Source organism: Mesocricetus auratus, unplaced genomic scaffold (assembly GCF_017639785.1).
Source record: "Mesocricetus auratus isolate SY011 unplaced genomic scaffold, BCM_Maur_2.0 Super-Scaffold_100009, whole genome shotgun sequence".
Lineage (NCBI taxonomy): Eukaryota > Metazoa > Chordata > Mammalia > Rodentia > Cricetidae > Mesocricetus > Mesocricetus auratus.
In genome coordinates this window covers 57,918,952-57,933,819 of record NW_024429193.1, presented here as the reverse complement: position 1 = coordinate 57,933,819, position 14,868 = coordinate 57,918,952, and the positions used below count along the sequence as shown (strand labels likewise).

Genomic DNA, 14,868 nt, shown 5'->3' with positions numbered 1-14,868 from the left:
AGCTAGATTGAACTTTTGCTGAAATGTCTTAGCTCAGTGGTTCTCAATCTGTTATGATTCCTAACAGTAGCAAAATTACAGTTATGAAGTAGCAATAAAAATAATTTTCTGTTTGGGGGCCACCACAACATGAGGAACTGTATGTATTAAAGGGCTGCAGCATTAGGAAGGCTGAGAACCACTGCTTTAGCTAGTCTGGGCCTACCCACAAGAAAACACTGACTCAGCAACTACTAGGGAAGAGAGCTTCAAGGCAGAAATAGAATTGTGAGAATTTATCACCTTATCTTTTAACATTCACAGTGACCTCCTTGTTTAGATGACCCAGAGTCCTTTCCCTACTCAACAGGGCCGTGGGAAGGAAGACAAAGAGGAGGCCAAGACAGCCATGTTTCTCACCAAGGCTGACGTGGCTTGAAGCACTAACTAGGGCAGCTACTGGTCCTACAAGCATCTGAGGAAAATGAAGTAAAACCCAGAGCTTTAGCATGGGTGCGCCTAGTAAAGAAAGACCTTGTACTTCTGATCCGTCTGGCCTCTAGCTCGCAAGTGCTGGGATCACAGCTGTATACTATCACATCAGGTTTTATGAACCCAGGGTTTCATTTGGCTAAACAAGCACTGTACCAACTGAACTACATCCCTAACCCACAGCAGGACCAGTGAGGTAGGGTGGCTTAAAAGTGTGATCCCATCACTCAGGAGACTGGTCCTGGAGGATCATGAATTTGGGGCCAGCCTCAATAAGAGTTTGAAGACTGCAAAACCAACAAAACCAGGAAATTGGTTTGTTGTTTTCTGTGTTCAGTTTGGAGCTGCCCCGTGTTGATGGGGGCAGTCTCTGCATGGTCCAGAGTTTTGTCTGCACACCTTGGAATTCTCAAGCTTGATGAACTGAGGCTAGACATACTTAGACTAAAATTGCAGAGTTTTTTTGTGACCTCATTATCTAAATCTACTTATCAGTTAATTGGGGTGAGCGGAGTAGACTTTTGCCATCGAGTAGCAGGTGTCTTGAGCAAGATTCTGGCCTTTCTAACCAGACACCATCACCATTGGCTTTCCCCTCTGTCACAGTGACTGTCAAGGGGCTTCGATCCCACCCGGGAAACACCAGCGCTCATGACCTGCTGACCTGGGCAGTCAGTGCCGCCACTCAGGAGGCAGCAAGTCGGATGACGGGCTGGCTTTCTTGAGCGCTGTCTTGCCTCAGGCCCTTCGTAGTCCTTGGAGAGGGGTGGAGAAGTGGGAAACTGTGTTCTCACATCACTTGGCTTTCACACAACACACCACCCTACAGATTCAGGACTCCACAGAAAACCGAGCTGCATCATTTTGGAGGAGGCAGAACATGTAAACTATCTTTCAGTCACCCAGTGCCTTCGAGTCCTCCAGGAAGCAAGGCCTCACCCACTCTCTTCTTCATGGAGGGCTGGCAAAGTCAGCAGCCTAGGTGGGGTCGGAGTCTACTGTGGAACGTCACACTAGACAGCCTCTGAGGCATTTCCCAATGCCCTGTTCATCCTGTCCCTTAGTTACTTCCCTCCAACCTTATTCTGGGGGTAGACTTGAGAAATAGCTGAGTATGGGTTGTCAGTGCAGGACTCCTGTGGTGCCTGCCCAGAGAATCTTCAGACCAGGAAGTTGACAGACAAGTTAATGAGTAACCACACTGTCCTGTGACAGGTGCCTGGCAGAGGGAAGCTTCAGCCCTACTTGGAACCCGAAGACTCCCTGGGGGAAAGGGAGCTCAAAGCAGAGGAGAGATGACACAGGAAGGGTAGATAGAGAAATGGGATGTATTCAGCTGCAGCAGCCCTGGGGGGGGTGATATGGTGTGTCTGGAGTATGTCCCAATGTTGGTAAAAGGCAGATGCTGTAAAGTAATATCCCAACCCAGCTTTTGGCTGCATTCCATCCTCCAAACGTGTGTTCCTAGTCCTGTGTTCATTGGTCTATAATCTCCCCCTTCTACCTGCAGCCATGCCAGCCTTTTGTTTAGCAAATGAGTAGAGAAATTGGGGTTCAGTCCAACTCTGTTGCTGATGGCTTGGTGTCTTAGTTAGGGTTTTTTATCCTGGCTGGTCCTGCTACCCTTCTCAGACCCAAAGAATCACACAGATGCTATATTAATTACAAAATTGTTGGCTGGTGACTAGGGATTCTATTGGCTAGCTCTGTCTTAATTATTAACGCATAACTACTGATCTATGTATCTCCACGTGGTTTTGGCTTACCGGAGAATGCTGAACCTACAACTCCTTTGCCTGCTGTGTCGAGACTGTTCTGGTGGGCTCTCTTGCCTACCTTTCCCAGACTTCTCCTCTCCTAGTCCTGCCTATCTTGCTGCCTCATTGTCCATTGGCCCAACAGTGTTTTATTCATCAACCAATAGGAGAAACATATACAGAAGAACATCCCCCATCAGGGTTTTATTGTTCTGAAGAGACACCATGACCACAGTAACTCTTATAAAGGAAACCATTTAATTAGGTTGGCTTACAGTTCAGAGGTTTAGTTCATATGGCCATGGCGGGAAGCGGGGTAGTATGTGGTCAGACATGGTGCTGGAGAGGTAGCTAAGAGTTCTAAGTCTGGATCAGCAGGCAGCAAGAAGAAAGAGATGCTCAGCCTTCCTTGAGCATGCGAAACCTCAAAGCCCATTCCCAATGACACACTTCCTCCAACAAGTCCACACCTCCTAATAGTACCCCCCATGAGTTTATGGGGGGCATTTTTGTTCTAACCACTACAGCCAAGTTCCTTCACCTCAAAAGCCTCAGTGTCCTCATTGATAAATAGGGAATTGAAAGATCCCATTGTGTCAGTCTGGAAAGAAAGATGATCACAGTCAACATTGGTGGCACATTTTGGCCACTAAATGTAAAGTTAAGTCTGGGGCCCCATATAGACTTTTAAGACAAGCACAGTGCCCTGCACACCGATCCTGTGGGTCAGAGCCCTAGTGGTTATTCTAATAATTCCACAATGACTTCCAGACACCAGCGAGTACAAAAGCACGTGTTTAGAGGCTTCAGCATTCAAGGCCAGTGTGAGACCCTCAGGCTCTTGCAAGCCCAGCAACCATGCTGGCAGGACTGGGTTTGCTGGTGCAGGACCTTTGTATGACAGCTGAGGAGTCACTATGCTTGGCTTGTCACTGACCAGGAGCTTTAGGCCTGCAGAACAGGTTATTGACTCAGTCTACAGCAACCCAGGCCCCCTGTCTTTGAGGACAGTGGGCATTCCCTTCAAATCCACCTCCCTTTCTTCCAAACTTCAGGCCTCAGAAAATTGTCTCTATTCTAGGCTCATTATTTTTATGTGAGATTTTAACTGTCAGAATGGGAGAGAACTTCCAGGGAGTGGTGTCTTACACCTTTAATCCCAGCACTCGGGAGGCAGAGGCAGGTGGGTCTCTGTGAGCTCGAGGTCAGCTTAGTCTACAGATTGAGTTCCAGGACAGCCAGGCAGCCAGGGCTATATTGAGAGACCTTGGCTTGGGTTGGTAGTGGGAACTTCCTCCCAACATCAAAATACTTCCCTCCAGAGGGATTGACTCCTACTTCCATGAGTTGAAAAGGTCTTAAGATTCATCAACTTTTAAAGTCAGACTTTGATCGTTTTTTTTAATAGTATAGCAAGGCCATGGACATTCTTTTAGAGTTTTATCGAATTTCCATCTTGTTACAATCTTTGTAGCTGGTATTTACCTTCATGGAAGTCTTCTCTGTCTTCTTCTCAGGTCTGTCTGCCTCCTCTCCTGTCCTCCCTCCCTTCCTCTCGTCTCTCCTACCTTATCAGGCCCCTCCCTCCTTTACAGGTGATGTGAATGAGCACAACTTTTTCCTGTGCTCCCAGAGCAGTCTCAGTGCTCCCCAGCTCCCATAATGATGACTTGTTAAGGTCCACTGAAATGATAAGTCACTTTTGTTGAGGTCACATTCTCCTTTGTCATTAAAAAATTCTGCTTCACCTGTCCTCAGTTCCCTTCAGTTGCTCTTTGTTCTACATCATAGTCTCTGTCATTTCTGCATTTCTTCTCCTTCCTCCCCACCTTCCCCTCCCCTTATTTTCTTCCCCTCCTCTCCTTTCCCCCTCCCTTCCCTATTCCTTCTCCCCTTCCTTCCCCCTCTCTTTTCCTCTCTCTCCTTCATTATTTTCCTTCTTATGTGCCCTCTTGTGCCAAACATTGGTGGCATACATGATTTAGGGCACACATGTTTGTGCATGCATGTGTGCACATGCACACACACACACACACACACACACACACACACACACACACACACACGATGAGTTTACCCTCAGAACGTGGCTATGCAGAGGGGGAGGTTGGATATATGAATAAGGGCAATGTAATTAGATATGCATGAGACAGGTGGGTAGTGAAAAGAGAAGTTCTGGGGGGTAAGTGAGTTGAGAAGGTTGGGCTGTCAGACTGGCTGGGCACCTTCTAAACAGAAGGAATGCTGTGTCCTGGCATGACCATATGGAAAAGCATGGTATGCAGAAGAAGCTTCAACATTTTGATGAACCATCAAATCAAGTGATCTAGGGATCAGAAAAGGATGTAATGAATGACTATCCAGGTATGTGGCAAGGAATGCTGCTAATTGCAGGGAAATCAAGGCAGGAGCTTAAGAGGCTGGTCACATCACATACACAGTCAAGAGCAGAGAGGTGTAAATGCATCGTGTCAAGATGATGGTTAAAATTAACCAGCAGAGGGGACTGTGTGATGTCAGATTCACATCTGGGGCGAATGTGCCCATAGGCCTGCTGTGAGGACACTTACTCCTCCCTGGTGTCTTGTCCACTGGGCCCCAGGCTTGACACACTAGACCTGTACTCCATTTTGCTCCAGTCTCTCTCTCTCTCTCTCTCTCTCTCTCTCTCTCTCTCTCTCTCTCTCTCTCTCTCTCTCTCTCTCTCTCTCTCTCTCTCTGCTCTCTCCCTCCCTCCCTCTCTCCCTCCCTCCCTCCCTCCCTCTCTCCCTCTCCCTCTCCCTCTCCCTCTCCCTCTCCCTCTCCCTCTCCCTCTCCCTCTCCCTCCCCCCCTCTCTCTCCTAGACTGTAAGTCTGGACAGAGATGGAACACGGAGGCCATGGCCCCGGGTTCAGCATCAAACACATTTTCTTACTTTGCATACTTCTTCCGGCAGGTAGCATGCGTTTGAAAGTAAAGCTCATATCAAGCATTCCAAAGGTTCCGGTTCTGATGAAGCGCACATGTGGGCCTCACACCAAGGCGGGGGCGGCTGTGCCGCTGTGGCCTCCCATCATCTTGTTAAGAGGCAGGACTCCACACTCAGTTGAGGAGCGAGCAGGAGCCACTCACCCTCTGTGTGTTCTCACTCCGCGGCCCAAGCTCACACTCCAGTATTTGGAGATCAAGGATCAAGCATCGACTGCCTTTGGTATTCTGCCACGCTTCCGCAGATGGCCTTAAGCAGACCATCCACCGGACACTCTGCTGGGTCCCAGAGGCCAACCTTGTCTAGTGACCCACTCTATCTGGCACTCAGGACGCCCACTGTCCCTCAGCAGACCCCGCTTAAGTGGTGTCCAGCATGTTTACTCACCTTGGCCCTCCTTCCTCCTGCACCGCACACTCCTCCTCTGCACCATCCCTTAGGCTGTCCTCCCTGCATGGACCCACGTGACTCTCCTTTTCAAGTCCCACCTGTTTCCCGCAGCTTTCCCGGACACCGTCTGCTCAGCTCCACTCTCTCCAATGGTTTGTACACCATACTTAAACCTGTGGGCGAGCCCTTCCCTGTGCTCCCCTTTTTCCCTGACCACAGACTGCAGAATCCATAGGAAAAGGGAAGGAGGCTCACAAGCTGGGGCAGCTACCATTTTCCTATGCCTTTACTGCCTCCTTGTGGTGACTTGCATGTAGTTCATGGCTTCTCTGTGCGGGAGCTCCAACTGCTACCAGCAACTGTGTCCAGAGTGAATAGGTAAGGGGGGGTCTTTGTTATCCAAAGCATTCTAAGCCTTATGCTTGTCAGGCTAGGTACACACTCTCCCTTTTTTCCACTCACTCTCGTTAGACTTTGTGAGACTGCTTTCCCCTGAGAAAATGGCCCAGTGGATTCAATGAAGGATTTCAGTAGGCTGAAATCAAGAAAGAAGATCCTTTCTATCAGTATCATTTCCTTCTGAGCCAATGGAGCAGGCTTGTGGAAGGTGTTCGGTTTTCCAGGGGCTGATGGACACTCACTCTGTGCAAGATGCCTGGGGTCTATGTGCTCCGGTCTTCAGCTGCCCACAACCTGTCATTGCCCGTGGTGCCAGAACATTTCCACTTCCTCTTATAGAGTGAACGCTGGAGCTGTGTCCTTAGTGACTGTCCAACTCAAAGATGTATGGATACAGGACTCAAAATGGAACTTCCCTGGAGCTTCCATTTATTCCCAGAAACCACAGAACATTGTCCAGTGAGCTGAATTCAGGGGTCTCTTGGCCTTGCACGAGCAAAACAGACAGAACTAGGGGACAAAAGCACAGCAGCTACCCCCAGATGACCTCTTTGGAAATGTGAGACAAAGTGGACTCCCTAGGCTATGAATAGCCGCTTGGAGAAGGGTGTAGTTTTCTCCCTCCTGATGTGGTAGTAGTTGGGAAAACGCTCTTAGATTTGGTTTTCTGTATAGAACTTCAGCATAGTTTTGTGTCCTGATCCTAGTACAGGAGCTCAGTCTCAACCAATGGCTTCCTATAAACAGTAACTAATGTGGGGTGAGAAAGAAGTTTTGATCTGGCTGAGGCTTTAGTGTTGTTTGTGATAACCAAAGGCGGGTGAGTTAATACTCAACTTGTGACAAGAGACAGTTTTCTTTCCTCTATTCTGTGTCCCCACAGCTCCTACAGTTTGATGATGTCTTATTGAGCAGAAAGGACCTCTTTCGTCTCTGGGTTCTGTAGTCAGAGACTTACTCTGTTATCCGGTGACGCTCCAGACCTGCCTAACGGGCTTCCTATGCTCAGGGAAACTGAGGAACGAGAGGGAGGGAGAGGGGAAGGAGAGCTACTGAGGCAGTAGCAGGATATGGGCATGAGAGATGGGGAAATGGAAGAAAAGAGAGGGAGAGGCAGTTACAATTAGCGGCAGGGATAGTAGATTTTCATATTACAGGCTCAGGAGGAGGTACATTTTTGGGGAATTCGTTAGAAGGAGACTCTTGGATCATCTCTGATGCCCAGGACCATTAGTCCAGTGCTCACACTCTCCTGGGTACCTCTCAAGACTTGTCATGGTTCTAGAGAGCCTCACGTACACTTGATAAGAAGGAGGGGAACCAAAGGAGGTAAGATTCTCCCTCGAGGGCCAGATTGTGTTTCAGAGCTGTGCTGTACCCACTGACAACCAGTGGGAGCAACACCACTCAGTGGGAGGAGGAGTTGCTGTCTGTGACCCGGTACTGAGGCACCCGAGGTCAGTCATGGAGTGTTTGGGTCCACCTGTGTAGGAGTGAGATTCTGTTTCTGTTCTCACTATGGCCTTAATTGGATATAGAAAGGAAAGCTGGCGTGGGGCTGGAGAGATGGCTCAGAGGTTAAGAGCACTGACTGCTCTTCCAGAGATTCTGAGTTCAATACCCAGCAACCACATGGTGCCTCACAACCATCTACATTTCAATCTGGTGCCCTCTTCTGTCATGTAGGCAGGATATTGTATATGTGATAAATAAATAAATCTTTTAAAAAAAGAAAGGAAAGCTGGGAACTAGATTGACCAAACCATACCTTTTCAAGATTAGGCATTAAACGATTTTATTGTACTTTTCCTTGAGATTCATGAAGCAATGGAAATTTTCTCAGACAAGAGGGGAATTGGAAGCTCTGATGCAATTCTAAGGTACAGGAGGCTCTGGGCAGTTCAGCACTACAACTGAGCCTTTGGTTATAGCAGCTGAGGCACAGCCTGTATGTTGCTGGGCAGGTTTTTAGGGCAGAAGGTTTGTAGCTGGGCCAGTGACTGGCAAGGCTTCTGGTGATCTGAAAACAAGTTGGCCAGTATGTCAAAGACTTGGATTGTGTCTTAGACCCTTTCTGAAGGAGCTGAGAGCACCCAGGACATGTCCCCTCCATCTTCACATCACTGAGCCTTTATGTTCAGTGTTCCCTTGTGCTGCTCCACCAGTGACCCGATCCACTCTGAAGTTTTCTCCCTGGCTTCCTCCCAGCTGACAAGGGGCTCATAGCCCAGATCTCGCTGAGCTTTCTTGTAGGAGAAGGTGAACACACTATTTAAGAGTGTGACCAAGTGGCGATTAAAGGGAGGCTGGTAGTTGTAGACCGGACGCAGCAGGAAGCTCACAGTTTCCAGCAGGAAGCCAAACCAGTACAGCAGGGCCACAGGAGGTTTCCAACTGGAATCAGGGCGGAGGCCCCAGTCCTTGCTCAGAGTGTAACATAAATCATCATAGCTTTGGTGAGGGGTGTCATCTGAGATGTAGTAGAACTGTCCTTGGATGTTTGGTGACTTCTTGGGGTCTTGTAGGCCCCTGGCAGCCAGGACGTGTGCCCAGGCTGCATTATTCACATACACTGAGCTGATCACAGAGAATCTGCTAAAACCGTTAATTAGACCATTGTTCTTCAGTGCTCTATCCATTGTATCTGAAATGAATTTGCTTTTTTCCCCATAGATGAATGGGAGTCTTAAGGCACAAGTATGCAAAGTGCCACCATCTTTCAGGGTGGACCCATTGGCTGCCAGCACTGCCTTCTCAGCCATCTTTTTGCTGTATGCGTATGGATCAGACCATGTGCTTTCATGATTTTCTTCCTCAGAGCCATTCTGGATGATCACTTTGTAGGAGTTCGGTCCAGCCACAGCCACTGAGCTGCTGTAGATGAAGACGGGCACACGGGCTCCTATACAAGCATCCAACAGGTGCTGAGTACCTGCTCAAGGAAGCTCACCATTACTGTTAGGAAATTAGCTAAAGGGCCCACTGTGGCCGTGGAATCAGGTTCATCTCCACCTCAACCACAATGGAAGGATTCTCACAGACCTAAATGGGTTCTTACCTGATTTGACTCAAAATGCCATTCTATAGCCACAGGATAACCCCCAAATTAAAAGAGGTGACATGTAGATTCTGGAAAACAACTATTTCTAAGTTTCTGAGTTCATAGAGTTCTCTCTCTCTCTCTCTCTCTCTCTCTCTCTCTCTCTCTCTCTCTCTGTGTGTGTGTGTGTGTGTATGTGCACTTGCATATAATTACTTTTCTTTTCAGTGCTAGGGATGAAACCTAGATTCTCCCACATGTTAGACAACACCCCTTCCACTACTTTGGTTTCTGTTGCTGTGATAAACTCCATGACCAAAGCAAGTTGGGGAGGAAAGGATTTATATGGCTTATACGTTCCAATCACAGTTCATCACTGAGAAAGTCACCCCAAGAACAAAGGCAGAAACCATGGAGGAATACTATTTACTACTTTCACTACAGTTCATCACTGAGAAAGTCACCCAAGAACAAAGGCAGAGACCATGGAGGAATACTATTTACTACTTTCACTACAGTTCATCACTGAGAAAGTCACCCAAGAACAAAGGCAGAGACCATGGAGGAATACTATTTACTACTTTCACTACAGTTCATCACTGAGAAAGTCACCCAAGAACAAAGGCAGAGACCATGGAGGAATACTATTTACTACTTTCACTACAGTTCATCACTGAGAAAGTCACCCAAGAACAAAGGCAGAGACCATGGAGGAATACTATTTACTACTTTCACTACAGTTCATCACTGAGAAAGTCACCCAAGAACAAAGGCAGAGACCATGGAGGAATACTATTTACTACTTTCACTACAGTTCATCACTGAGAAAGTCACCCAAGAACAAAGGCAGAGACCATGGAGGAATACTATTTACTACTTTCACTACAGTTCATCACTGAGAAAGTCACCCAAGAACAAAGGCAGAGACCATGGAGGACTACTATTTACTACTTTCACTACTTTGCTTCCCATGTGCTCAGCTTGCTTACCTATATAAAATCCAGGATTGCCTGCCCAGAAGTGACAGCCCACAGTGGCTTGAGGCCTCCTATGTAAATCATTAATCCAGAAAATAACCCACAGATATACCCACAGGCCAATCTGATCTAAGCAATTCCTCAGGTGAAATCCCCTCTTTTCAGGCGACTACTATGTATCAAACTGATAGAAACCAAAACATTTTTTATTCTGGAGAGTTCTCCCCTAAATTTTTATTCTGGAAAATCATTCCTTTATGTTTTCTAAAAACAGACATCCATAAGTTCCCATTTGGTTTGGGAATGTTACTCAGTGGTTGAGCCTTTGCCTTGTGTGCAAGGTTTGATCTCCAGAAACAACACCAACACAGCATCAAAAAGAGACCCCCCAGTAAGAGCAAACACCTACTTATTTTCATGCATCTCATTTCATTAAAGGAGGGTCAACTTTTAATCCAAAAATTCAAGATACCAGATTCTCTGAAGCAGCTCAGACATTGCGTCATGCCCACTTAGGCATAGGATAGTTGCAATATGTATTTTTATTTTATTTTATTTTGGTAGAGCCTTATTACTATGCAGTCCATACTGGGCTCGAAGGTATCATCTTCCTGAGTCAGCCTCCTGAGTGCTAGGTTACAGATGAGTATCACTACATCTGGGGATGCAGTACACACTCACAATTAGACATTGAGTATTTTCTTCCCCTTCATTTAGTAAAGAGGAATACAGAACTGAGAATCTGAGTATTCATAGCACCAACTTTCAGGGAAGCAACTATGTGGAACTAAAAAGGATCCCTTTGAGTTGGTAATGGTCATCCCCAAATGATTAGTTGATTTGAAAAAGGAGCCTGTGTCACTGAATTTGGAGGTCACATGGGGATACATGCCAGGCAGGACCTTGGCATTAAGAAGTGACTTTGGGTGGGGAGCAGAGTGACCATGTTATAGGGAAAGCCCTTTATTAAAGTGTATTGGAAATCTACTGTCAGAGGCAGTAAGCATCAAGGGATGGGGATCTGAGGAGGAGACTGCGCACTGGTTAGGACCAGTCTTTAAGAGTAGACTGATGCTGATCTGAAGGGATGGTGTGGAAAGTGGAAAACCATTGCTGTTAAGAAAACAAGTCATTCTTCCTGGAAGACCTTCGTGGAGCAGTCTGATGCCTCTCTACAGAGGAAAGGTTAGGTAGGGTCTAGTCCAGAGAAGCAATGAGTGGATGGACTTCAAGCATTTGAAGATGGAGTTCACTTACTTTGGGCTGGAGGAACAGGAGAACTTTCCTAGCAGTTGGAGTGTCATGGTGTGGCTTTATAACTTTTGTCTGGTTCTGACTACCTGTGGGGACGCTCTTCCCTCCTCTCTCCGTGGGGTTTCTTCTTCTAAACACCAAGGACAACAGCTCTGAGCTCTGCTAGCTGGGCTGGCAAGCAGACGCATCGGTAACCCACAGCGTCATGATTGGCACTTTTTCTTCCTGTCCTAATACTATTTGGTCATTCTCATTTTCCCACTCACTCCATATCTTCCTGAGTTACTGTACCTTTCAGGTTGATATCTATGACAGTCTGTCTGGGAATGGCACCAAAGACGTCAATGGCGGCAGCAGTGTGGATGACAACGGAGATGCCCTGGCAGGCTCTCCTCAGGCACTGGGCATCCAGAATGTCTCCCTCCAGCACTGTCACCTTGGTCTTTGTCTGCAGCTCTGAGGAACACAAAGTAGGTTGTGGGAAGCTTTCTGACACACTATCGGTTACCTAAGCCTTCAAGGGCAGTCAGGGAAAGGAGATCCCGGGGAGGAGGCCTTTCTGCTGAAGGAACAATGAATGCACAACAGTCAGAATGTAGCATTTGCAGGGAAGGAGCAAGCACCCACTTCCTTTGTAGAAAACGAATCCCGTCAGTAAGATGTCATCCGTTCTTTGCACATGGAAACAGTTATTAAAGTGACCAGGGAGGTGGTGGTAGTCAAATGTAAAGAGGAAGAATTAGGATTTAATTGATGGAGAATGGGGAATCACTTGAGGATTTGGACTGAAGGAGAAACAGGCAGAGTCCTGCCATAGGAAGCTATAGTAGAGGTCTCAGGCTGCACATATACAGGTATGAGAACATGAGATTAATGTGGGTAAGCAACAGGATAATCAGATTGTATCTTCCAGAGTTCCAGTGAGGAGGACCCAGAAGAGGGAGACCCAAAGATGGAAAATTCAGCCCTGCCCCTGATAGGTCTTGATACTTTCTAGGTCTGGGCTTAGTATGAATGAAGAGCTAGCTCAGTTAATTACAAGAGAAAACTCCAGCAGCAGTGAGAGAACTCAGAATGGGCTCCAAGTGTGGGTTTAGGTGAGCATTTCTTGTCATATAGATACCATTGTAAATGATGTGGTCTCCAAGGGACCATACCATAGCCACAGGCAATGGTTATCTTCAGTTACCTCTCAAATGTATAGCAATCACAATGTATAGCAATCACAATGTCACCTAAGTTAGTTCACAGAATTTATAGTGTGCCACTTGCAGTCTGTACCAGTGTCCCACATGCCTTGAGCTTCATAATTTGCACACGACTTTCTCCGTTTGCTATCTCCTTTCCCAGATATTTCATGAAGTTGGGATTCTGGTATCCCTAGAATAGGTTGGGGAAAGTGTTGGGCCTAAGAAAGGCTCAAATGTGAGGCCCAGTGTAACCTCCTGAGTCTGGCTGGAGTTTGGTGACCTGTCTCTAACCTGTAACCTCCACATGGGGGTGACTCATCCAGACCTGACACAAGATTGCCCCCTGCCTAGCTACCTGCCTGCTTGGTGGATACTATTGGCCCTTAACTCCTCACATCACCTTACCTATCCTAAGATTCCCATCAGCTACCTCAGTCCTATATATGTTCCTGTGTGTTGGAATAAATCGAGATCCTGCTTCGACAGACTCCCGACTCAGTGTGTGTTCTTTTTCTCCCCCCTCCATCCAACCCATGCTCACTTGTCTATGCACTCGAAGAGCAAGGCGAGTTTGGAATCAACTCTTTTGAGACAATCAGATCAACGGAATTTGCAATGAATCCCAAAGAAATCTCGAGCTGGAGAAATTCCTCTTGGGACACATTACAACCTCAGCTGAGTGTGTCTGCTCTAGGCCCCGCTTCCCTGTCAGGAAACCCCCAAAAGGCTTTGAAGTAGAGAAGGATGGGGCAAAGCCTTCTGGGAAGGAGGCAGGCACACAGATGTGAGTCTCTTTCTGTATGGTTTGCTGCTGACTTTAGACAGACTGGGTCAGAAGAGTTGCTGTGACAAGGCAGGAGGAGCCCGGATACAGGACTCACACATTGGTTCTTTGGGGAGGGACGGGGATCCTGAGATACCAGGAAGGGACATCTTGAGTGCTTTGTGGTAGAGGCACATCTCTCACCTTGTCCAAGACACCATGGGCTTGGCAATTGTTCTTCACTGCCGTGTCATGGAGCCAACAGCATGCTGTGATCTCCAGGAGGAGATCTGATAGTTACTTAGCTCACTTTGCTTCTTAAGGTTTATGTATGCCTTATTGTGCACATGGGATTGAGTTAATTATCACCAGGCAAGTTTTGCTGAATTGTGTTGTGCTGGAATACACCAAAATCAAACAATTCAGGGACAGACTCCAGAAGCTTGAACCAACACCAGCTACCTAGTCATACTGAGCTACCTTTTTGCCTCCCAGGTTTTGTTACCCTATTAGCATCAGTGGCCAAAGAGACCGCTACAACTTCTGGGACAGATGCACATGAGATCAAATAGCATTGACTCTTGTAGACAATGAACAGATATTAAGGCACATCGGCACCTGATAACATGATTTTCCATGTTCAAGTTGGGGATTTTTCCCAGTAAACAAAAAGGCATAGGGTTCAATCCTCAATACTGGAAAGAGCAAAACAAATGGAAGATTCTTGCAGCTGACCTTAATGGAGAACTGTGACCCTACTCCCCATCGCTTTGGTACAGGTGGGCCACACAGAGTCTGACATCTCCTGTGTCTTTATTTTCTGTGTTGTTTTGTAATTTGTTTACCAAATACTTTACCTTTTATGTATTTTAAACACTGAAAATGAAATGTTTTTTATTTACTGCTGACTTTGGAATTTCAGAATGTCCTGGAAGTCCAAGGAATCTGTATATTAGACCTGTATTTTCAAATATTCATTTACATGTTCCAAGGTTGTATAAGATATCCAGAAATCTGATATGTTTTAATGCATGTTTTATTATCAGTTGTTTTTCTAGTATAATATTGCTACATGATTAAAAAAATAATGAATTAATTTTTTCCTAATTCCCTTAGGGGGGAAAATGTGGTTTTTAGCTCAAAACTACTATGCAAATGGACTTTGTTTTGTTCTTATTAGGTTTGTATGTGTGTATATGCACATGCACGTACACATGCTTTTTAAATTGAACTACTTTATTTAAATGAAACAGCTAAGGGAATTGGGTATGGTTAAAAATCTGCCTGAGTTTACAATGTTCCATGTGTCTTGGTGATAGCTCAGCTGTTACTGTTGCAACCAGCTACCTGGGCTCAGAATTTGCCCCTGGGCTTTCTGGCCACTGAATCTAATGTAAAAACAGAGATTCATGTGTCATTTTGGTATAAATAATATTAAGGTTGTTTTATGCTATTCTACTTTACTAAAAAACAACTATAGGAATTGGGTATTGTTAAAAATCTGTAACAAAAAGTTAACCTAAAACTTGCAATCCTAGGGGTCTGGAGAGATGATGATTCACAGCTTGCTCTTCCAGAGATTCTGAGTTCAATTCCTAGCAGCCACATGGTGGCTCACAGCCATCTATAATGAGATTTGGTGCCCTCTTGTGGAGCAC

The 14,868-nt window shown here is 46.3% G+C and overlaps 1 protein-coding gene across 1 annotated transcript in view; it reads right to left on the bottom strand.

Moving 5' to 3' along the window:
* Positions 1-7,766: 7,766 nt before the first annotated feature.
* Positions 7,767-14,868, bottom strand: part of LOC101837099 (3 beta-hydroxysteroid dehydrogenase type 3-like) — a 35,649-nt gene continuing 28,547 nt past the window's right edge. The window contains 2 exon segments of the mRNA NM_001281397.1: positions 7,767-8,918; positions 11,549-11,713. Of these exon segments, the coding sequence (NP_001268326.1) occupies positions 8,107-8,918; positions 11,549-11,713 (977 nt within the window). The 3' untranslated portion in view covers positions 7,767-8,106.